The 24,814-nt window shown below is 42.3% G+C and overlaps 1 protein-coding gene across 19 annotated transcripts in view; it reads left to right on the top strand.

Annotated features, from left to right (window-relative positions):
* DOCK10 (dedicator of cytokinesis 10) overlaps positions 1-19,431 on the top strand; it is a 280,570-nt gene extending 261,139 nt beyond the window's left edge. For 9 of the 19 annotated variants that reach the window (XM_054257992.2, XM_035306598.3, XM_035306601.3 and 6 more), the window contains 7 exons: positions 6,515-6,661; positions 9,989-10,199; positions 11,729-11,919; positions 14,075-14,175; positions 14,369-14,507; positions 15,687-15,762; positions 18,794-19,431. In XM_054257992.2, the coding sequence (XP_054113967.2) occupies positions 6,515-6,661; positions 9,989-10,199; positions 11,729-11,919; positions 14,075-14,175; positions 14,369-14,507; positions 15,687-15,762; positions 18,794-18,855 (927 nt within the window). In that variant the 3' untranslated portion in view covers positions 18,856-19,431. Of the gene's footprint in view, positions 1-109; positions 2,591-6,514; positions 6,662-9,988; positions 10,200-11,728; positions 11,920-14,074; positions 14,176-14,368; positions 14,508-15,686; positions 15,763-18,793 lie in introns of those variants that run through there. The other 10 variants (XM_078328693.1, XM_035306599.3, XM_078328692.1 and 7 more) reach the window with 3 other exon arrangements.
* Positions 19,432-24,814: the final 5,383 nt, after the last annotated feature.

Below are 24,814 nucleotides of genomic sequence, written 5' to 3'. Positions count from 1 at the left end.
ATATCCGAGATACAGGCTCTAAAGAAGCTAGAAGTGAATCACACTGCTTTCCAACTAGTTTTTAATGCAGATGTTTACTCTTTTCTTCTTTTGGTCTTGATTGTTCCAGGCCGTGGTAAGTTCTCACTCACTCTCGCTCTCCATTTGCATGCTCTAACCCTCCTGACACTTCCCTCTGTATGGTTTTACTGAACCTTAACCATTTTGTGCAAATCAACATTTGGTACAAAGGGTGAGATAATCCTGCTTTCATTCATCTTTGGAATCATCTTGCATTTCTTTAACTAAGTTGTGTTTATGCCAGTTATCTGAATTACAAAAATGTATTCTTTGTCTTTCATACATGTGATCTTTCTGCCTAAAGGCAAACATAGTCTGAAACCCTTATGTACACAAACACACAGAGATAAGTATGGGTACCACATATCTTAACTCTATGCAATATGGACTTAGTATTGTGAATTGTCTACTTTTTCAGCCAACTATGAGTTGCAGCTTATTAAGGAGACCAGAATGGTCATAATTTTGGAAGTTGGAGTGACGGCTATTAGTGGGTACCTTTTGAGGATACTGAAAAAACTGTGCCTTTTTCAGAGGAGTATCTTAGAGACGTGGGGGTCTATGGTGGTGAGCTCTGAACATTCTCAGAGGAAATGGGAAAGTGAGCCAGGGAATAAATCTTTACCCAATAGTTTAGAGTAAGTCTCCAGAGATGCAGAAAGGAGCAAGGTAAGAAATTTGGAAAACAAGCCACGTCCGAAATAACCTGCCAGTACCCAAAGAATTTTCTTCATAGTATTTTGAGCCATATGAAATCGCCTATATTCAGCCACTTTTTTATGTACAAAAATGGCAACTTTATATGGTTCAACGTAATTATTGTCAGTTAAGCTGGAAAGAGAAGACATTTAACAGCCACACACGGTCCATATTCAGTCCTGCTTGTCTGACCAGTACATACTTTTTTGTAATTCTTTAAATTCCTTCCCACATCCATATCATACCGGCATTTTCTATGTTCATTTATAAATTGGGGATCATGGGCCCTTAACTCACCTACTAAAAGAATACTTGAAAACCCCTGTACTAAATAGACTGAAGGGGGCACTGGGGAAGTATTGGGGGGGAGCTCCTTGCAAATGACCTAACTTTGTTCTTCTTTCAGACTCCTCAGTAAATTGTGCTGACATTGCACCTGATTTTTTTTTTTAATGCTGCAGTATTCTCACTTGTCTACTAGTGAGATATAAAGATAAAAAATTCCAATCTGAGCTTAAAAGGCAAAGTGTTTTGTTAAATCCTCAGGCTAAGAACCTGCCTAAGCATGACACTCCATAAGCTCAAACCCAACTGCCTTTGAACAAGGAAAACTAATGGAGGTCGTCCTGATAAGCAGCAAATTAGAGCCTCAGTCATCACTGCTTAGATGAGATTCAAATGCCTGTCTCAAGACACCACACAGAGAGTGAGAACTATGGGATTCCACAGGAGCAGACAGCACACATCACACTCAACGATAAATAAATACCAAGTAGACTTGATAATTCCCCCAAATGTGTACAGAATGAAGGTTCCAAAGATTTAAGATAAAATATTGACTATTTGATTAGCATAATCCCCATGGTCAGAAGTAATTTCTTATTCATGATGGTGCTTTGTGTCCCTGTAAAACTCGCCTTTTAATATCCAAGTTGATGAGTCTTGCATGGATGTGAAAAAGATTATGGAAATGCAATACGCAGTAGGCTGTTTGCCTGCATAAAGGGCTTTGGGTATATTTTTTTAGTGTCCCATGTACACTGCTGCTCTCATTTTGTAGTTTTGGCTGGAATATTTCATACTAATTGTGTCTGTGATGAGACAGACACTAGAAAACAAGTTTAAAACTGATCGTTCATAGCAGGAACTTTAAAAAAATGCAAGTCTTGCACAACATGAATTGTCTAATGCAACACCCGGCATCAGCATCAATGATGATGGAAATTTGACATATAGCAGCCTATACAAAGTGTCCTCCAAAGTGTCCCTGAAGTATTGATTTCCATGGTAATGAAACAGCAGCAGTGAGCAAACATCAGCTGTAATCAATAACGTCCTTAGGCACTGGTATTTAACATGAAAGCAAGTGAATATTCATTACGTAACTTAAAATATCAGATGCCCCTGGTATTAATTAAGTAAAAGACCCAGGAGAATTTTATTCTATCCACTAAAGGACATAGATTCCATAATTTGCAGACACACCTGTATGGGTGTACCTGCATCTCAGGATCTTAATAAAAAAGAAATTCTTGGCCAGGTGCCGTGGCTCACGCCTGTAATCCCAGGACTTTGGGAGACCAAGGTGGGTGGATCATGAGGTCAGGAGTTTGAGACCGGCCTGGCCAATATGGTGAAACCCCATCTCTACTAAAAAATGCAAAAATTAGCTAGGCATGGTGGCATGCGCCTGTAGTCCCAGCCGCTCAGGAGGCTGAGGCAGGAGAATTGCTTGAACCCAGGTAGTGGAGGTTGCAGTGAGCCAAGATCGTGCCACTGCCCTCCAGCCTGGGCAGAAGAGCAAGAGTCCATCTCAAAAAACAAAAAAAAAGGAATTTGGGAGAGGAGGGAAGGTGCATGTGTACTACGGAAAACCACCATCTCCACTTTGGGATGTGATAAAGTTCTCCACCTACAGGAAAGTCGCTGATCTAGGCCACACATCTATACTGTACAGTTAAACATCATAATTGAGTTTAGATTTATATGCTAAGAGAAGCTACATGAATGCAGAGAAATTATGTAGCTTCTCTTCTCTTAGCATTTAGCCTAGTGTCGACATTTTCTGGCCCATCTTTTGTATACTAGGTTCTTCTTCAAATGCTTTCTTCCCTTTGTGAACTTTGAATGAGTCTAACATAATAGTAGGGGCCCTTCTATTTGATGTCGCAGTGATGAACCAGGGACGTTGCAAGATTCTCAACTACCTGCAAAAACATCTGAGAAGGAGTCAATGCTTTTAGTTGTCAGTTTATTGAAGTACATTTTTACCATAAAGTATTGCCTTAAAGTTTCATAATTCTTACAGTCCTTGTTTAACTAGGGTGTGTTGTGTCCTAACCAGAGCAGGTGAAGGTGTTTACTGCCTTGCAAAATGACATTTAAAAAATCAAACCAGCAAGGGAAGTGCAGAGATCACATTTCCCATTGCGTTGAAAGGCAGTCAGCTTATAACCTTGGGACTAAAGCAAAAGAGAAACTGACCCTGGTTTTCATCACTTTGTGTCCCTGTTTATAAATCATTTATATCATAGAGCTGAAATTGAAGCCTTCCTTCAGACAGTGGCTGTAGCTCAGTGGGCTTTGTTTGATAGTTTCCCTGGGTATAAGGTAAGCATGCATTCCAAATATTTTCAGAGCTGCCATTTGTCTGGCTTCAAAACTCTTTACAGAAACCCCAGTGGACAGCAGATTAAATGCTTTATTCTGCTCTTCCATCTCCTTCTTACTCATCTTACAAAATAGGTTTACATTTCCCAACTCCTTTTTTAAAAAAAAAGGTACCAGCCAGGTGCAGTGGCTCACGCCTGTAATCACAGCACTTTGGGAGGCTGAGGCAGATGGATCACCTGGGTCAGAAGTTTGAGAGCAGCCTGACTATCAAGGTGAAACCTCGTCTCTACTAAAAATAAAAAATTAGCCGGGTGTGGTGGCAGGCACCTGTAGTCCCAGCTACTCAGGAGGCTGAGACAGGAGAATTGCTTCAACCTGGGAAGCAGAGGTTGCAGTGAGCCAAGATTGTGCCACTGCACTCCAGCCTGGGTGACAGAGCAAAACTCTGTCTCAAAAAAAAACAAAAGTTCCAGTCACTGAGTGATCACTGACCAAAATATTGAAATGAGTTTCAGTAGACCTTTTAAAATAAGAAAAACTGCATTGCCTAGGCAAGAGAAGCTGAAAGTATGTATTTTCAAGCACTGAAAACAGTTAAGCTGCATAAAAGCCAGAGCTCAAATTGATTTCTAGATACAGAAGTTTTTCATCATTATTGCCATCACCACCAGCATCATCATCATCACCATCCTCAACACAGCCAGCACTCACCAAAGGCCAGGCGTGGTCCTTAGAGCCTCCCAATAGGCTGCTGAGTCTGAACTTTCCCATCCCACAGCCCAAGGAGGAGGGATGAAAGTCACAGGCCGTGACCAAGGCCACAAAGGTCATGAGGATGGCAATTTTTACCTGCCTCCCAACATTTATTTTCTGCTCACTCTGGATTCAGAAATTTGTCAGGGGAAAAATTTAACAGTGAAAATTTGCCTTTTTACTAGTTTTCACGCTATGGTGAGGAAGAAAAAAATCTTTTCCTGAAACTTAGAGACATTTTTCTCCTTGAAATTGAAGTTGGAAATGTTCCTTCAGCTTTGGCCCTGTGAGGATTCTGCCTGAAGGCTTCAGAAGTCTTATTTCTCTGATGTGTCAGTCTGTCAGTTATAGCCACTAACTCCTGACCTTGAATCAGACAAAATGCCACAAAGACAGCAACAGAGAAAAACATAGCAGGCTGGAAGTCATGTGGGAGCGGAGTCAGACCTCACTACCCCTACAAAGTCTACAGGAATGACAGGGAGCTGCTTTTCATGTACGACACTTTGTAGCAGTTTGGGGTCAAGGCGCTTATAATTACTTGTATTTTGTCTTGAACGTTTCTCAAAGAAATTGTTCAATAAAAACCTCTTTATTTAAAGCCATGGACTATTTTTCACTTATACTGATGCACGTATGCCTTTTTAAGATGCGTGCCCTTTAAGAACTCTTTCATTCATCTGCTTATTCAACAAATAGAGTGACCCCCCCTTCTTAAGACCACGCATTGTGCTAAACACTGGCAGGCAGTATGGAAGACACACTTCCTGCCTTTAGAAGGCCCAAAGTCAGTTAGGGAGGTGTGCAAGGAAGCAGGCAATTACCTGATTGGCAAGAATTCTGCTTGTTCATTGGCTTCTGCAAAGGTACAGCTACTGCCCACTTAGAATACAAATCACTCTGTTAAAGATGATCCCATTTACATGTATGAAAGCGCTTTTGAAGTATAAAGTATCACAGAGATGTGAGTTTAATCATTGTTCTTAGATTGACTCACATTAACCATGAAAAAATATAGCACTAGAAAATTTTGTCTATGCTTTTTTAACATATAATCAATACTTTTTAATAGTCAAAAATGATTTTTTAATATGGCTAAGTCTTCTTTTGACAGCCAGTGTCTTCACTTAGACCTCAAAAGCCATTTCCTTATGGATTGGCTCTACAATCAGAAGAAACCAGATAATAGCCTGTAATCCCAGCACTTTGGGAGGGTGAGGAGGGTGGATCATCTGAGGTCAAGAGTTCAAGACCAGCCTGGTGAAACTCTGTCTCAATTAAAAATACAAAAATTAGCTGGGCCTGGTGGCACACAGCTGTAATCCCAGCTACTTGGGAGGCTGAGGCAAGAGAATGGCTTGAACCCAGGAAACGGAGGTTGCAGTGAGCCGATATTGCACCACTCCACTCCAGCCTGGGAGACAGAGCAAGACTCTGCCTCAAAAAAGTGAAAAGAAATGAAACCAGATATCCTTGGGTTCTTAACTCTGAGCTTAATCTAGTATTCTGAGGCCACATGTATTCCACAGGAAAAATGCTTCTTTGTCTCTTCAAAGAGAAGGAATTATAAAGATTGCTTCAGTTAGTTATCTTCAGAGAACAGAATCTTCTCTTCCTCCTGCTTCAAACCAGACAAATAAAGTAATAGAGGCTAAAACCCACTTGCTCTTGTGGAATGAAAATGATGATGTGGTTGCCATTTTTAATCCTATAATGTCTTCCTTTTCAAGAATGTAAAAGATCTATTAGTAAGGTAAATTGAATGATTAGGTTACATATAGCTAAGTTTTGCAGGTCCCTGAAGTCACTGATGTAAAGTTATTTTTCAAATAGCAGTACTTGGGAGCATAACATGTAATTTCTGTTACAACAACAATATAAAGTATTGTGATTTTCCATCTAAGATTATTTGGGATACAAGTCAGCCCATTTAGATAGCTTTACATGCCATACGCTGTTTCCTATGCTAGTTTCAAACACTTATAGATCTTATTAAAAATGCTATCGATTGCTCTATTTGAATGCTGCCAAAAATTGCTCCATATTTCATGTTCTACCCCCAACTGCCACAAGAGGGCATTCTTCCCCTAAAATATATGTAAGTAGGTATTACCATTGAGTTCTACAAACAGGGAAAATAATTGTGAGATATTTCAAGAGTTTCTTTGGCCTGGCTAGAAAATATTTACGTTAATGTCTGATTATAAAATGACATCTTATTTTCTTCACTTTGTTTTCTTCTCTGATTTTGAATTTTATAGGATATTAACCAATGGATTGGATGACAACCAAAAACTGGATATGTTTTTTAAGTAAATGGCTTTTTGTTTGGCTTTTGATTTATGATTAGCATTCTCTAATAAAATTGGTGGTTCATTATGTTCCACAGGGCTTTTTTGAAGAAGAAGAAGGTAAAGAGTATATTTATAAAGAGCCTAAACTAACAGGTCTGTCCGAGATTTCCCAAAGATTACTCAAGCTCTATGCAGATAAATTTGGAGCAGACAACGTGAAGATAATCCAGGATTCGAACAAGGTAGAGGAAAATCAGTGTTCGTGCAAGTGCTCAGAATTGACTGCATTTTTTATTCTTTAACTACATTAAGTTTTAATTTTCTGCCTGACAATGCAAGTAAATTTCCGGAACTATTTTAGATGTTTTGCTTGTTTCTCTATTGGTTGGTTAGCTGGTTGGTAACCTGGGGGGAGGAGGGTCAAAAACGCTGTATGTGTTTATTCGGGTAACGTTTAAAAAGAGCTTAGTAAATTCTCTACGTCTCCATTGGTTAACTGCATTTGAACCGCAGTCAAAGCCCAGTAATTGGGCTCAGTGGTGGAGTTGGAGACAACAGCAAGTTGAAAATATTTATTCAGTCAAGGAAGTCTTTCTAGGCATACTAGTCAGGGTTCTCTAGAGGAACAGGACTGATAGGATGGATGTATATGTAAAAGGGAGTTTATTAAGAGCACTGACTCACACGATCACAAGGTGAAGCCCAACAATAGGCCGTCTGCAGGCTGAGAAGCAAGGAAACCAGTCTTGTCTCCCAAAGCCTCAAAAGCAGGGAGGCCTACAGTGCAGGCTTCAGTCTGTTGCTAAAGGCCCGAGAGCCCCTGGCAGATCACTGAAGTCCAACAGTCCAGAAGCTGAAGAACTTGGAGTCTGATGTTAGAGGTCAGGAAGCATCCAGCACAGGAGAGACATGGAGGCCAGAGACTTAGCCAGTCTAGTGCTCCCACGTTCGTCTGCCTGCTTTTATCCTAACTGTGCTGGCAGCTGATTAGATTGAGGGCAGGTCTGACTCTCCCAGTCCACTGACTCAAATGTTAATCTCCTTCAGCGACACCCTCACAGACACACCCAAGAACAATACTTTGCATCCTTCAGTCTAATCCAGTTGACACTCAGTATTAACCATCGTACTAGGTCATACCAATTTTGAAACCTGTTCCCTGTAGTAGAAGCAGACTTGCCAGTGACATTACATTAACTTTTGAACATCCAGTTACCCTCCTCCTGGCTCCAGAAGGCAAATACCTTACCTTTTCTCTTAGATTACTCAGCATCTTCTTATACACTCTTTGCAGTTAGCCAACCTCTATCAAATGCCTGCTGAATGCCAAGTCCAGACTGGGAGATGAGCATCTTCCTTCTGGAGTTCACAGTTCACATGGGACTAAGAAGAGAAGGACTTGTACGAACAGCCAGTTAAATAAGATTACAATGAAGTATCACCAGAGAGTCAAAGTCCAAGTTGTACAAAGAAAGCTCAGGGCAGGGACCTCCCTTAACAGCTCATTCTTGATTGGGCCGCATTACACGGAGGGGATGATGTTTAAGTTAGTTTGCTGGAAGCAAAGAGCATGCTGAGACGCCCAGCACATGCAATGATGGGGAGGAATGAAAGGGGGAGATATGTCTAGAGAATGGCAGGTCTTTGAAACACAGGTTGGACAGAAGAGTGTGGCAGAAGATGGAGCTGGAAAAGATGGTTTGTGTCCTATGCCACATAGTTTTATTGGGCTATAGAAGAGGTCTTTATTTTCTGTCCTCTTTTACAAGCTCAAGTTTGGAAGCATCTGGGCATGAAATCTTTGAGTCTGGGCAGAAGTTTTTGTGACTGTGTTCATCATTCTCCTTCTTAGCTTGATGGCTACAGTCACCTTCCCCAGAAAGGCAGGCAGCTAGAACTACTGTGTTAGTGGTTCTCTTAAGTAGAACGTATGTACAGAGTTTTGGGAGTGGGGTGGGGGGGATGAGAAAATGCCGTATCAGAACAATTTGAGTGTTCATTCCATCCTCCCACCACTCACCAGCTGATGATCTTAGATAAATTAGTTCTCACTCTAAACCTCTATTTTTGATCTGTAAAATGGTTACAACTATACCCACCTTACAGTGTAATTAGTTGTAGCATTACAAATAAATTTAGGGGGTCCCTCAAATCTCTGGGACTAGATAGGCAGTGGATGGGTAGACAGATGGAGAAAATTGGAAGAAGTTTTAAAATTCTTCAAGGTTTCATTAGAAAAGAGGCTGAGAACGCCACCTCTTCCAACTCCGAAGGAGAGCAAGTGTGAGTTCCTGGATTTTCTTAGTACCCCCAGCCTGTCTTCCTTGCTATTTGTCAAACTCACTCACCAAAGCAGAGTTTGTTAAGGAAAAAAAAATGCATACTGTGACTTGTTACCGGTAAGAGAAGGAACCTGACATTAAAAGTAGAAAATTCTGCAATCATGTAACAGGCTTATCAGCTAACCTGCTAAATTAGACAGGGAACCTCCCACTGGCCCCAGTTTAGATACACGGGTAAAATCATAGAGGGACAAAAAGATATTTTTAAAAAGTTTTTATTTAAATTACTCTCCAGAAGCTCGCATTCTAGGATTGGACACAGTGACCCCTGGCTGTAATCCTAGCACTTTGGGAGGCCAAGAGGACAGATCTCTTAACGCTAGGAGTTTGAGACCAGCCTGGGCAACATGGCAAAACCCTCTCTCTACTAAGAATATAAAAATTAGCTAGGCATGTTGGCACATGCCTGTAGTCTCAGCTATTAGGGAAGCTGAGGCAAGAAAATCGCTTGAAGCTGGGAGGTGGAGATTGCAGTAAGCTAAGATTGTGCCACTGCACTCCAGCCTGAGAGACAGGGCAAGACCTTGTCTCAAAAAACAGTAACAATAATAATAAATAAAATAATAAATAAAAGAAGTTTACATTCCAGACAAAGGCAATTGGACATTCATTGCAAAGAAGAGAGAAAATAAAGGACTAGGCCGGGCATGGTGGTTCACGCCTGTAATCCCAGCACTTTGGGAGGCTGAGGCGGGCAGATCATGAGGTCAAAAGATGACCATTCTGGCCAACATAGTGAAATCCCGTCTCTACTAAAAATACAAAAATTAGCCGGACCCGGTGGCGTGTGCCCGTAGTCCCAGCTACTTGGGAAGCTGAGGCAGAAGAATCACTTGAAGCCAGGAGGCAGAGGTTTCAGTGAGCCAGGATCATGCCACTGCACTCCAGCCTGGTGACGGAGCATGACTCCATCTCATTTAAGAAAAAAAAATATGAATGAAAAGAAAAAAGAAAGGACTAAATAACTGCCACAGGCAGGCACGTCTGGAAGAGCCTCAGCTACTTGGCGAGCTGGCTCCAATCCCACCTCTGCAGACCTGGCTGCTTGGCGGCAGTCCAGCCTTCACTCTCAGTGATCCTGCCAGCTCTGACATGACGTGACTGCTCATTTTTCTCCAAGGGCAGAGGCACAGGCTCCTTGGGATGCAAGCTGAGGGAATAGGAGCTTCCTGCTTTCAGGAGCACTCCTGGACTTACTACTCACATTGCCCATCTCTATTAACACAGGTAAACCCCAAGGATTTGGACCCCAAATATGCCTACATCCAGGTGACCTATGTCACACCATTCTTTGAGGAAAAGGAAATCGAAGACCGGAAGACCGATTTTGAAATGCACCACAACATCAACCGCTTTGTCTTCGAGACGCCGTTCACACTGTCAGGCAAGAAGCACGGTGGAGTGGCGGAGCAGTGCAAGCGGCGGACGATCCTGACAAGTAGGTGCAGGTAGCTGGCCCACGCGTGTGGCCCCAGCACAGGCCCCTTTATAGGGCTGGAACAGTAGGAATCAAGGATTATTTCAGTAGTCCTGCAGACAGAGAAGTACCCAAAATGTGCTAACTTGGAAATATGTGCCAAGAAGAAATTTCCACCTCTTTATTAGCGGAAGTCAACCAGAGGAGAAATTGTCCAAAGAGTTGCTTTGCATACCTACTCCCTTAAGTTGTAAGTCTGAAGGGTCTTGGGGTCAGTGTCTTGGGAAAGACACAAAGCACTCTGAACTTTCCTCTCTGAGTCCACCCAGCTTCTGGGTTAACAGCTCTCATCATGTGCTTTGGGGCAAGATTCTAAACCACTCTGGGATTCAGACTCTTCATCTGCAGAATGAATGCAGATGTCCATCTCCGATATCCCCCCATGCGCTCTCTGGATCTATGGTGTGAACTCATCGTCCTTCCATTCCCTCAGCACACATTTAATGAGATTCTACTAGGGGCTGAGCACTGTTCTAGGTACTGGCAATGCAATTGAAACATGATTCTTGCCCTCAAGGTGCTCACAGTCTGGTAGGAGAAAGAGCCAAGTAAGGCAAGAATTTCAGGTGAGCAGAGCAGGAGAAATGAAACAAGAGCACCCAGCAGGGCCTCCTAAGGCTGGCTGCAGGGAAGGTGAGTGAGGGCATTCTGCAGGAAATGATTTAGAAATCAGTAACCTGCTTTGAGAGCTGGGCCATCCTGGAAGAGGCTATGCCTATGGGTAGCACTGACGTCTAAACTGTGACAAGCATCTGCCTTCAGTAAATGTATCCAAAACTTTTGTAATAAAAAAGCCATAACAAAGCTGTATCAATAGATACTATTTGGTATACATTTAAGCATTCTGTATTGTGGGTTAGTGTAGTTTTATTTTAATTATAAGTTGCTGTGGAAGCTGTCATCTTTTCAGTGTTTAGAAATTCTAAAGGCCTGGCTGGGTGCAGTGGCTCACTCCTGTAATCCCAGCACTCTGGGAGGCCGAGGCAGGTGGATCACGAGGTCCAGAAATCCAGACCATCCTGGCCAACATGGTGAAACCCCACCTCTACTAAAAGTACAAAAAAATTAGCTGGGTTCGCGCCTGTAGTCACAGTTACTCAGGAGGCTGAGGCAGGAGAATTGCTTGCACCTGGGAGGCGGAGATTGCAGTGAGCCAAGATCAGGCCACTCCACTCCAGCTGGGTGACAGAGCGATACTCTGTCTCAAAAAAAAGAAAAAAAATTCTAAAGGCCTAAACAGCTCTGAGAATGAGGGGTGGTTAGCAGTGAAGGCAGAAGAGCACACCAGCTCAAAGGAGTTGGGGCAAAAGCTAAGAGATATGAGAGAGGATGACTCCTAGTAGAAAAAATAACTCCCACGCGTGAAAAGCATGCAGACTGGAAGGTGCCATGTGCCATGAAATAATACATGATCCTCTGGTCCTTCAGGGAAACCCTTGACTCTTCACTGATCCTTAACCCTGAAATCCTTTTGTATGCCTTTTGTGCAGCAAGTCACCTGTTCCCCTACGTAAAGAAGAGAATACAAGTCGTAAGCCAGTCGAGCACGGAACTGAATCCTATTGAAGTGGCAATTGACGAGATGTCCAGGAAGGTTTCTGAGCTTAATCAGCTTTGCACAATGGAAGAAGTGGACATGATCAGACTACAGCTCAAACTGCAAGGAAGCGTCAGCGTGAAGGTGAGTAGGCATTGCCCAGGGCTGAGATGCACATGGCCAGTGAAGCCTGGTATAAAGTGCCCGGGGAACTTTGTTCACAAAGAACACAAGAAACAGTTTTCTATTTGTGAGAACAGAGCACCTTTATCTGGGTCTTGAAAATTGCGTCTAGTTGTCAATATGCACTGATTTACCCAACACCTGTAGATATGCCTTTCTTAAGTTTAGCTGAAATAAAATTTCCTCTTCCTCTCCCCTGCTATCCCATCTTCTATGGATAACTGTGTTCTATATCTGTATACTATCAAATGAATTCACTAATAAAGAAGCACCACATTCTTGTACATACCTGTCGTTAGGAGCCTTATAAAACTGTTCTGAAACAAATCCAAGAAGAATGATTGCTAGTTCATAAAACGTGCATGCGTGTTTATCTGTCTGTCAGAGTTGTGACAGGAAGCAGATGGTGTGCTCACAGTGAGTGATTGAGGAGGACAGAATAAATAAACTGCTTGCAAAAGCAAGTGATGCATTTGGGAAAGCCAGCAAGGCCGGCACGAGGGCTGGCAGCACTCAGAAGGTGTGAGCACGTTAGACGTGAAGATGCAAGGAGGGGAGGGTTAGTGGAAGCAGACAGGGGAGCTGAGAGGTCCGTCTGATGACAGACAAGCAGACAGGAGTGACCTCAACTAGCAACAGAGAGGCTTCTGCAAGAAGGAAGTACCAGGGCCAGACAGGTGAGGCGAGTAAGGCACTCACCTTGGGCACAAAATTAAAGGGAGCCCCACGTAACTCAGGAATCAAGGCATTAATTTTATTTACTGTATTAATAAATTGATGCTAAATATTTATAAGGAACGAAGTAATGAATTGTTAAAGGAAGGTCAGTAGTAGCACCCTGCACAGCTATATTGGAGCCTAAAAGCCAAAGACAAAATTAGTGCTACTGATCCTGACACCAACCACCCTCTCCCCTTCCCCACCTCTCTCGTCTGTGTTCCCCATGGGCTGAGAAGGCCAGAAAGCAAGAGAGCCATTGTCCTACCCCATACAGGATGACTTCCCTAGGCACATAGCTGAGTGGAGGGAAGTGGAGATTGAATCTGGAGAATGAAAAGATGCTACACCAGGACCAGTGACTGCATCTGCCACATTGGCCATGCCTGATGGTCACAGGCCACTGAAGTCAGCTCCCTTCATCGTTTACCTTTTTCCTTCCCAAGCCCAACAGCCACATTAAAAGCTTATATGCACTAAGGGATATGGACTCCTGCACAAGTGAGGCCATCCATGTGCATGAGCATGAATTGAACCCAGCATTGTGCATTCATTCAGCAAATCTGATAAACGCCTCCTTGGGCCAGAATCTAAGCCAGACCATCAAGGTGAACCCAGTGAAATGGTAATTCCAGGGCAGTGCCCACACCACTACCACTGTGCATTATCCTTTTATAATAGTTTGTGTTTATTTGAGTGTTAAATAGGAAAACAAAAATAGCACTATAAACATTTGATTTCACAGATGTTACATTTAAATAAATATATTGGAGTTAATAGAAGTGAGTCTAGTTTTAAAAGCTATTAAGAAAACAGCAGATTTGGTGGTTGGATATGCCTATAATCCCAGCACTTTGAGAGGCCAAGGCGGATGGATTGCCTGGGGCCCAGAGTTCAAGACCAACCGGGACAAGGTAGTGAGACCACCGTCTCTACAAAAACTTTTTTTAAAAAAAAATTAGCCAGGCATTAGTAGCAAACACCTGTAGTCCCAGCTACTTGAGAGGCTGAGGCAAGAGGATTACTTGAGCTCAAGAGTTTGAAGCTGCAGTGATCGTGCCACTGCAGCTTAGCCTGGGCACAGAGTGAGATCCTACCTCTAAAAAAGAATAAAGAAAATAGCAATTCATGCAGTGTGCAGATACGGCAAAAAATGTGAAAGTGTTGGCAAAGGACATGAAGCAAAGGGAAGTTTGTCAGTGAAAGGGAGCGCTCAGACTCATGCTTTAGTGACAAGCTGGAGAACAGCAGATCAGGCAGGTATACAAACGAGTAGACTAGAAGTCAGTGTGTGAGATCAGGGAACCACGCTATTACTGCACAGCTGCTACTCCTTCCAGCTGTGGAGAAGGCTCCACGGAGAAGGCAGACCATCCTATACCAATTCTCTTCTCAACAGGTTAATGCCGGGCCAATGGCCTATGCACGAGCTTTCCTTGAAGAAACCAATGCAAAGAAGTACCCTGACAACCAAGTCAAACTTCTGAAGGAGATCTTCAGGTAAGCCTCTCCTTGGTGGAATGTTCTTCCTTGAACTTCCTCAGATAGGGAGTCCTGAATCCCCCAAGAAGCCACCACACCAGAACTCACAGAGGTGGCAGAGTCCGTCAGCAGCCCGACTCTGAACTCAGTCACTGAACTCAGTGCCACTTCCCAGGGCTGGTTTTTAATGTGTTTAATGCTGTCGCTGAAGGCAATTTGCAGATGCATGTGGGCAGGCCCTTGACGTGAATGAGCGCCTCATCAAAGAGGACCAGCTGGAGTACCAGGAAGAACTGAGGTCCCACTACAAGGACATGCTCAGCGAACTCTCCACAATCATGAATGAGCAGGTGAGCGCTCTTTGGTGCACGCGCACTATCAGTGGACAGAAAGTCCCTTTCACCCCCAATGCCAGAAGAATGGGAAAGAGGCTCTTTTCTTGCTGCAGAAATCGCTGCATCAGCACCATGTTGCTGAGTTGTTCTCTCCCCCATGCACACCCCCCTCTTGCCCCAAAGCAGAATTCAGGCTGGGAGAAAATCCGTAGAAAAAGATTATGAGAAACCAGACACTTCCCACGGTTCACATGAAAGCTTGGTTTTCTAGACTATGTGAGTCCCATTAAACACTGAGGAATACTTGGTGGTATTCCCACGAGGGTTGCTGTCACCCTCTGCCATCCCTGGTTAAGGAGCTCACAACCCCGAGGCTGTGATGTGGAGTTCACAGTTGAGGGGGTCTCTTCACCAGACTCAGGAGGAACCCCAGGACTAGTTATGGCTGTTTACCGCCAAGACTGGCTCTACAGAGGCTGGATCTACTGCAGATGTGCAGAATTCAGATAAAAGTCAACTACCACCCACAAGCAAGTCGTCCATGACGTCTGGGATGTATGCAGCATGTACTGTAAGGCCACATACAAAATGTGGGCATTCTGTCATCTCAGTACTTTTTGGCTAAAAATCCACTGGTTAAAAACCAAGTGCTGCTTCCTGGTCGAGTTCCTAGAATCCATACCTTCCCACACTCTACCTGGACATATCACCCCTGCTCCCCTGCAGGAGTTAGATATGTTCTCTGCAGAAAAACTGAGGGACAGCACTTGAATTAGCCTCCTCCTGTAGCGCTTCATACATGGTAGCCACCCACTGAATATGCACTTCCCTTGTTTTCCTTAAATGGCCTGGCACCATTAATACGACCCACAAACCATGAAGTGTGTTGTATGAATCTGTTTTTTCTAATTGCATTCCCCATCTTACTTCTCTTCTTTTTTTGGGTCTTCTTCCATCCTGACTTTTAGTGGAGATAGTTTGGTTTAGGCTATTTGAAGGGTCATCGGAATTAAATACTCAGGAGAGATGACCTGATAGAAAAGAGAAAATCATAAATCTGGGAATGAAATAAAAAGACCAAACGATGGATCTGAAAGTTCGGGAAGGTGGTGAAGGAATGTTTGTCTCCAAGTGTAAATCACATCTGACCTGGAAACTCTGGGCAAAAATGCTTTTCTCTTTTTTTCCTGGCAGCTCTGCCGAGGTCCGTGTTTGTACAGCTTCTGTTCCTCTGTATCTAGTATTTCCCTCAGTACTGTAAGCAAAAGTGGTATGTTTCTCTTTCCTTATGTCTACTCTGTCATTTGTGGCCTTCTGGTGTATCCCCTTCTTCCTAGCCATTCAGTTTCTCCAGTCACCTCCATAGTGGTTAGTGCTCTCTAAGTTCTGTTTAATTAGAACAGTTTCATTTCCATTTCCAGGTAGGTCGATGGGGGAAAAAGCCTTATGATTAAAACTAAAGTTCACAACATAGCTTTTAAAATGAAAACTCATACTCCAACTTCTAAAATATATTTGAGCTGATTTGTTTCCAAAATAAAGATATACTATACAAAAAGTGTGCTAAAACAAAAATGTAAAGACAAGGACCAGGTGATTAGGAGGAGGGAAAGATCATTTCTTTTCCTGGACACCTTTGCTAAAAGAAGCAAAACTTGGCTCTATGCCTCGTGGAAACTGACACAAAGGAAAGGAACTGGTGGATTGCACAGGCCTTGTTATAGAAATAGATCTGTATAAAGGTCTGTCTACAGGAAAGATACATTGTCTCCTGGTCCTGGACTTCAATGGAGATTTGTCACATAGGTCTCCCTCTATGGGAATACCTTCACATACCTGTCTATTCATGCACATATTCTGAAAACAGGTACATAAAAATTACAACGAAGAAAAAAATTCTATTGAATGTTGAAAAATAGAAACAGGCTGGGTGTGGTGGTTCATGCCTGTAATCCCAGCACTTTGGGAGGCCAAGGAAGGTGGATCACCTGAGTTCAGGAGTTTGAGACCAGTCTGGCTAACATGGTGAAACACCATCTCTACTAAAACTACAAAAAAAAATTAGCAAGATGTGGTGGCAGTAATCCCAGCTACTCAGGAAGCTGAGGCAGGAGAATCAGTTAAACCCAGGAGGCAGAGGTTGCAGTGAGCCAACATCACACTATAGCACTACAACCTGGGTAACAAAAGCAAAACTTCATCTAAAAGAAAAAAAACAATTAAAATAGGTAGACATCAAAACATAAAAAAGAAATAAAATAATAGAATTAATGATGTGTAAGCAAACCCAGGTTTAGCTACTCTCTGCTCAAAACCGAACACTAGAAGTGAGAGTTGACAGGAGGAAAATCAGGTTTATTCAGAGAGCCAGCAAACACGAAGATGGTGAACCAGCATCCTAAAGAGCCATCTTAACTCAGTACACATTTTCAGCTCTTTTCATGTTAAGGGAAGGGAGAAAAGAAGGGGGTTGAAATCAAGAACTGTCTAATGGCCACGGACATCTGGGCACCGGCAATGGTCTGAGAAGGTTGGGAACCTCTTTGTCCTTGGTCAGGTCACAGTGCTCCTATAAATCTTTAACAAAACATAGTCAGTTATTTACATACTTCTTTCATCCCAGAGTAAGTTTTAAAAACTACATGAGGCCAGGCACAGTGGCTCACACCTGTAATCCCAGCAATTTGGGAATCCGAGGCAGGCAGATTGCCTGAGGTCAGGAGTTCGAGACCAGCCTTGCTAACATGGTGATACCCCATCTCTACTAAAAAGACAAAAATTGGCCGGATATGGTGGCATACACCTGTAATCCCAGATTTGGGAGGCTGAGTCAGGAAATCACTTGAATCCGGAAGGCAGAGGTTGCAGCGAGCCAAGATCGCACCACTGTACTCCAACCTGGGTGAGAAAGTGAGACTCCATCTCAACAAAACAAAACAAACAAAAAAACTATGTGATTGCTGTTTTTTGAAATTATATCAGTGCTCTAAAGTGATCCCAACCCACATGCAGGAATGGGTGAAGGCCCCATGATTAAAACTAAAAAATGTAATTATGTTTGTTCTTTTGCTGTTTCAGCTACATTTGCAATTCATTCCAAAGTGTCTAGAAAAATATTAGCTACAAGAGTATTTTGAAGACATCTAGTTAATGAAGCAACCTTCAGTACAGGGAAAGAGACAAAACAAGATAGAGTGGATGCTACTATGTAAAATGGAGATGTTGAGATAAAGTAGTTTGAGTTGTTACTGACCAGCAGGCAATAATTACTTTTATAGGTGCCAAAATTCCATACTGTTTAATAAATAGCAAAAGACATAAAAACCTTCTGTGACTGAGGCCAAAGTAAGGCATATAAGCATTCAGATTAAACCTCGGTATAAGATGCCCATTTGGAGTCTGTTTCAAAATTCAGTAATAACAGCATAGTGAAGTCAACTGTGATGATGGGTATCAAATTAAAAATGCAGAGAAAGGAACAGACCCAATCTGGTGCGATGCCTGGCGTAGGTATATGCACCTGGAGTCTACTCTTTGAACATATCATCAGCCAGATTATTTATTCAGAGCTTTGTGATATTGACCATAAAAAGAATTTATTAGTAGTATAGGATATTTAGATGCTGAGTGCTCTTTGGGGAACAGAAGTAGCAATTCTATCTTGGAAGAGGAGTAGAGATGAAGGTCATGGCACAGTAGGACAATGTGTGAAGTTAGTGGAAAAATACAATTAGAAATGTCATTAATTTCTCTTCTGGACAAAGACATATTTAGAGGTATCTGGAGTTTCTGCTGTTATTGGACTTACATGTCATTATTTGAGTCAATCTGATAAAGCACTTTTTAGCTACACAAACATTATTTTCTTTTCTTTTCTTTTCAAAATTAAAATCAGGTCAAGACCTTTTTTTTTACTATATTTCCTTTTATACAAACATTTAAATAAGGTTTCTAATGTTCCCCTTTTTCAGCAGATGCTGACAATATAAATTATAAACTTTTAGAATAGAATAAAATCCTGGAATTACTCAGATATATTTGTAAGTTTCATCCAAACATTTATAAATTTATATCAAATCGTAGAAGAGGATTGTGAAACTACTTCAACTTTCACCAAAATGGCTAGCGCATGGTCCTGGGGAAAAATTCTTTAGATCTACTTTGATATGTATCTTTTCATAATTTGCATAAATTACCCTGTGGGGAATAAAAACCTCTATTCTGGGTCCTCATTTTGTGTTTGGGATATTAACATTAACCTCTGTATTATCTTATTTCGTTGTGCTTTTTCCCGTCTTAAGATTATGGGCAGGGACGACCCGTCAAAGCGCGGAGCGGAGCAAACCTGCACTCGAGTAATTAGCAAAACAACTCCGACCCTACCCATCGTCTCCATCTCATCTAGTGCTGAAGTCTGAGGGGTCTGCAGCATCAGACCCACCTCTAAGAGAACTTTCTAAATTTGCAGCTAATCTCGGGGAAGAGAAAGACAGATTTAATTTATTTGAAGTTTTCATGGTGTTAATATTTTTGTTTACCTCGCTAGCTTGAGAATTTTGCCAGCCTCTGAATTTGCACATTTTGTATAATTTTTCTCTTTGAGCAGTGTTGATCAAGCCAACTTGAATATTTGCCATGAAGTTCCAGTGAATGTGTAGCTCATATGCAAACCCCAAGTTTGCTGTCAGTTATGTTATGTTCCGTATCCCAGTCCCAGTACACAGATTTTAATGGTTAAAGTGAATGTTTTTGTAACATTTAAACATATTTCAGATGTAAATAAAAGATTGTAAAATATACGGTTTTTACCAAATTTAAAAGATCCCTTTTAGTTAATACTATGACAGTACTAAAAATATACGAATAATGTTTCAGATACCATTATATTAAAATATTTGTGTATGTGTACAAAAGTGTTGATAAATACTAATCTTTAAAATTTGTGGAGTTTCTTTATTTATAACATATGTGCTCTTAAAAGCAATGGGATGTGAAATTATGAAAGTATTTTGTTGTTCATAGAAATAAAACAGACAGTTACTTTGCATTTGGTTTCCCCTTCAAGAGTGGGTGAATTACTGAGAAAAATGGTTCACTGGATATCTACGGAACACAAATCTAAACTCGATACTTATGATGCCACGCCAAGAAGCCAAGAAAGGGCTCAAATCTCAGCTAAGAAGTTCCTCCAAAGATGAACTGGGAAGATCAGAGGTTTCCAAATGTAGGAGAGACTTACAATGACTTGGGGAAAATATAATGAATCCGAATCTTAAGGTTTGTGGAGGTTCTCAGAGGGATCACAAACGTTCCATTTCTCTGCTCTAACCTTGTGTTAAGATTGCACTTTCCTGCCTCTTTTGAAGGCAAGGATGATCATCTGACTTGCTTTAACCCTTGAAATGTTACCGGAAGAAACACATGTTATTTTCAGGCAGAGGCGTCAAAGCCAGTGAACAGTTCTTCCCAGTTCCTTCCCCTGATGTACTTACCTTTGATGTACCTGAAGCCCTTATTTACTTACCTTTAATATACTGTGTCAACCTCAGTACCCAAGCAACCACAATGGGCAAGACACACACACACATGCTCCCTGCTAACCCTATTGTTCATATAGTCCGAGTGAGAAACACCATTTTGCTGTGTTAAGATTCAGGATTGTTTATTACCTCTGTGTCATGAGCTTATCAGAGCTGTGACTGATAGGTGCTGACCTAGGTTTGGGAACCACCGACATTTTCCACCTTCTGACCCACTTCCCTCCCCCAGCCAATATTGGCTGCCATGGACCTGAACTGAGCTGCTTCTAGGTGCAGAAAGCAAGCTAGAGAATCTAATTTCATATTCACCTTCGGCAGTCATTCCAAAGTCCCAGACTCAAGGAAGGAGACTTTAGCTGAGTTGATCTTTCTGCTCTGCAAGTCCACTGGCCATATCAGTACATGATGGTGAGGAGGAAGGTTAGGGGTTGGAATGCATATTTAAATGTGTACACAGAAGCGATAGAAATATATTTTGGGTAAGAGCTTTGATTCCTCAAGACATGTTTGGTTTTTTGTTGTTGTTGTTGTTGTTTTGAGACAGAGTCTTGCTCCACTGCCCAGACTGGAGTGCAGTGGCACAATCTCGTCTCACTGCAACCTCTGTCTCCCAGGTTCAAGCAATTCTCCTGCCTCAGCCTCCCGAGTAGCTGGGATTACAGGCACTTGCCACTCATCACCACACCTGGCTTATCTTTGTATGTTTGGTAGAGACTGGGTTTCACCATGTTGGCCAGGATGGTCTCGATTTCCTGACCTCGTGATCTGCTTGCCTTGGCCTCCCAAAGTCCTGGGATTACAAGCGTGAACCACAGCGCCTGGCCTCAAGACACATTTAACTGTTGTTTTCTCAAATAGAGCTCAGTTTTTACTTAGAAAAGACTGTCCTGTGATGAGCTCTGGCTCAAAGCATTAGTCCCAGCTTCATCTGGCTCCAGTTCTCTTTGTTCCTGACTGCGTGGGTCAACATCTCTGGTCTTCTAATTTCCCCATTTATAACTTCAGGCCACCTTAGACATTATTACTTTTCCAGGCACCCAGGAAGACACTGCCTCTGACATAATCTTCCACCTAATTCCCAACTGTAGGCTCAAGTCCTCTTGCCCATGCCAATCCACCCATCTCCCATACCCCATTTATCTACTGAAAATAAATCTTCCAAGAAAAGCCTAAGGAAGTAATTGAAAACAACAGATCTTTGTACCTGTGCTAAGTACCAAATATCTTATTTTTTGCCTCACAAACCACAATCTCTTTGATGACGTCACTATTTTGCCCCTGACATGGTTCATAGAACAAGAAGTTTAAATACAGCTGCTCTAAAGAAAAATACCTCGGACCACGCTGCCTTAACAGCATTAACACCCACCCTGTACAATCCCAACATCTTTGATTTCTTCCTTTCTCTAGACCAGATGCATCAGACTGGCTGCTCAGGGATGGAATCCAGCATGCATGTTTTATCTGCCAAACACATAGTCTTTATTTCAGTTAGGTGTCAGCACTTTAAATACTAGGAGACTTTGTATACATTTCTAGCTTCCTGGTATCTGCTGAATGCTCAGGCCATTTAGCAGTAATGGAATCTCACTCCCCCATCATAACAATGAGTGAAAATTGAGACACTGTTGACTCCTTTACATGTGTTTTCCAGCTTGCAGCAATAGGCACCAAGCCCTAATCAACTTATACTAGGCAGCCCCTCTTATTTTTATTCCATGCCTAGATCCCATAGGCATGTGTAGACACCAGTTCAAACAATCTTTTTTTGAGATGGAGTCTCGCTCTGTCACCCAGGCTGGAGTGCATGATGTGGTCTCGGCTCACTGCAACCTCTGCCTCCTGAGTTCAAGCGACTCTCTACCTCAGCCTCCCAAGGAGCTGGGACTACAGGCTCATGCCTCCACACCTGGCTAGTTTTTTGTACTTTTAGTAGGGACAGGGTTTCGCCATGTTGGCCAGGATGGCCTTGATCTCCTGACCTCGTGATCCACCTGCCTTGGACTCCCAAAGTGCTGGGATTACAGTTGTGAGCCACTGCACCTGGCCCCAAGCAAACTTTTAATATCTATCTCACTGAAGTAATCATTCATGGACAGAAGACCACTTGCTTCAGAATCAGACAAAACATGTTAAAATGCATATTTCTGTGTGCCATAAGACCTTCAGAAACAGAACCCGCTGGGGTAGAGCCCAGTACCCAGGCCTACAGGATTCTTAGACATACTAGGGTAGACGAATTCCACTGGGTCCTCCACTAATTAGCTACCCCTAAAAAAAAACTGTGCAGATGATAAGACCTTGTAAAACAGTGACCCGATTTTGTATTGCTGTGAAACCAAATTCCTATTTTACATCTTTATATAAAGTTAAATTAATACTCTTCAAAATAAGCTCAGTAAAAAAAAAATAAAAATAAGCTCAGAACTGGTAGTAACTCTCCCAGTTCTACAGATGGGTAGGATGAAAATTAGACAAATGGCATTTTCCCCTATAATTTACCCTGGAAGGGATCCAGCACAAAATACGTGGATCTAATACTTGGGATGTCAGCCCTGGCTCTGTCCCCTCTTTCATTCATCATCCCACTCAGTAGCTACTTCCCTTTTCATTCTCATTTCAAAGTGCAAAATGCCCAGACTATAAAAAATCAACATATCCCCTTATTTGCGGGACAATTACCTTACAAATGAGTGTCCATTATCCAAACCTCACATAGTACATCTCTGTTCCCGTGTTCTCACTCACTTGGACACCAATACAAATGGCCCAATCACCATGTTTCCTTCCTAATGACAGCTTTCTTGGGGACATAGTCACAGAGAGATGGAGAGAACAGTGCTGGGAAAGCTTGGCTTTTAGATCCCTGCTGGTCTCTTTGCAGGAGTCTATCATATTTGCAGGTGGTTGGTTTATCATCTTAAATTAGTCAAATCCCAGAAAGCCAAAAATATATTTATTATAGGATTTCAGAACTTCCCTGAGGAGTTAGGAAATAAAAATCATTTTGAGAGCAAATGTGACAAAATGATACTAAATCAAAGTTATTATTTGTTCATATTACAAGTGGCCCCCATATCCTCCACCCTTAAACTTGTAGCAAAAATAATTCTATACCATATGTTAAATGTTATGTGTTAGTATATATTTTGTTCAGGAAATGATGAAGTGCAGACATTATTGGCCTTCAAGATTCTCTGCAAGGAGCTCCTTACCTTCCCCTTAATTTCATATCCTATCTGCTTGCCTATGCATAACCTTCACAAGAGCCGCAATATTTTGCTTAAAAAAAAAAAAACTTGTTTCTCGCTCACACACAGATACGTTCCTCTCCCTTTTCTCCAACCACGCAAATCTAACCCATACACATCGGGACCAAGTTTAATTCACATGGGCAGTGGATGCAGCGAAGTCATACCTAGATCCGCCCTCAGGACTGAGGCCCCCCATTTCCCCAGCTACTTAGACTCCCAGTGGCTTTAAACTAAGTCCCTCTTGCCCGAGGTCACATCACCAGCCCAGGAGGAGCTCACTTCAAAGACTGGTTGAGCATAGGAGGCACAAAGGCACTCATTGCCCAACTCTAAAGGCCATCCTGATTCCCCAACTCCTGCCAAAAGACCTCTTGCATTCTTCACAGTTCAACTCCTATCTCTCTCACCAAGTTATCAGGAAGCACTGAGAACTGCTTTGTAAATGTCTTGCACGTAAATCTCCACTTCAGAGTCTGTCTCTTGGGGAGTGAGGAAAGTCAGCAGGTTTGCCAGAAGCTTCACTTGTGTTTCTAGCATGTCTGAATTTTTCATCCTCTGTCTATGACTGTCAGGTGTTGCCCGCATCACCCATCTCCCTCTTCTGTGATGCCATCAGTTATCATGTTATCATTGTCTGTGTTTTCTTCCAATCCTGTTATGGCATCCCTGAAGGCAGATTGTGTCTTTAATGTTTGTAGTCTTGGTGGTTCAACCTATTGACCTGCACTTCAGAGTTTTGGAGTCAAATTCTCAAAGTTCTGTTGGATGGAGTCATTCCAGAGAAAATGCTAGGGCAGGGCAGGGAATGGGGAGTGGAGGAAGATGGATTGGGGGCCCAGACTTCATTGTAGGAATGGCTGTCTTGAATCTCTTCTGTAAGGGAATATTTTTGAAAGTATCTGCGTTTACCGAATTTTGGTTTCTTTTCAGTTCTCAGCCTGAGCAGGGTTTTGCCACTGAAGTATTTGGTACTGGATATATTTATCTGCAGGAGCAAACTTAGGCAAAATTGTTAACAACATGATCTTTTTATTTGGAAGTTTCCCAAGTCCTCTTTGCTCCAAGCTCCTTTACATTCTTGTCCTCCCCTGTCACCTGCTACCCACCGTTAACTCACCACGGTCCTTTCTCAGCCTACGACCAGCCCCGCCTTGGTTAAACTGAGCCCTCACCCCCCTCACTCGGCCTTTTTGTTTCCAAAGGGACTCCAATTCAAATGTCAACTCCAACCAAAAGGAAGTTGTTTCCTCAAATACTGGGTTGAGAAGGAGTGTGTAAGGCCACCTCCGCTCCTGGGAGGTTTGAGGGTCTTGTGAGGTACTGGGCACTGGCGTTAGAAACAGCAGGTCATTTTCTGTGTCTTTGCCAATCCTGTGAACCCTGCTCAAGGCTAACACTAATTCAGCTCAAACTAGAAGGCAAATGGCTGATTACAGGAAAAAGAGCCATGGTTTCCTGAGAGAAATTACTATCTTTGAGAAACAATCTTCAACCCAGGAGGATGAATTTCTGATTTAGGGGATATTAG

Source organism: Callithrix jacchus, chromosome 6, assembly GCF_049354715.1.
Source record: "Callithrix jacchus isolate 240 chromosome 6, calJac240_pri, whole genome shotgun sequence".
In the NCBI taxonomy this organism is placed as follows: domain Eukaryota; kingdom Metazoa; phylum Chordata; class Mammalia; order Primates; family Cebidae; genus Callithrix; species Callithrix jacchus.
The sequence above is the reverse complement of the archived record's forward strand: the minus strand, read 5'-3'. Positions and strand labels throughout refer to the sequence as shown.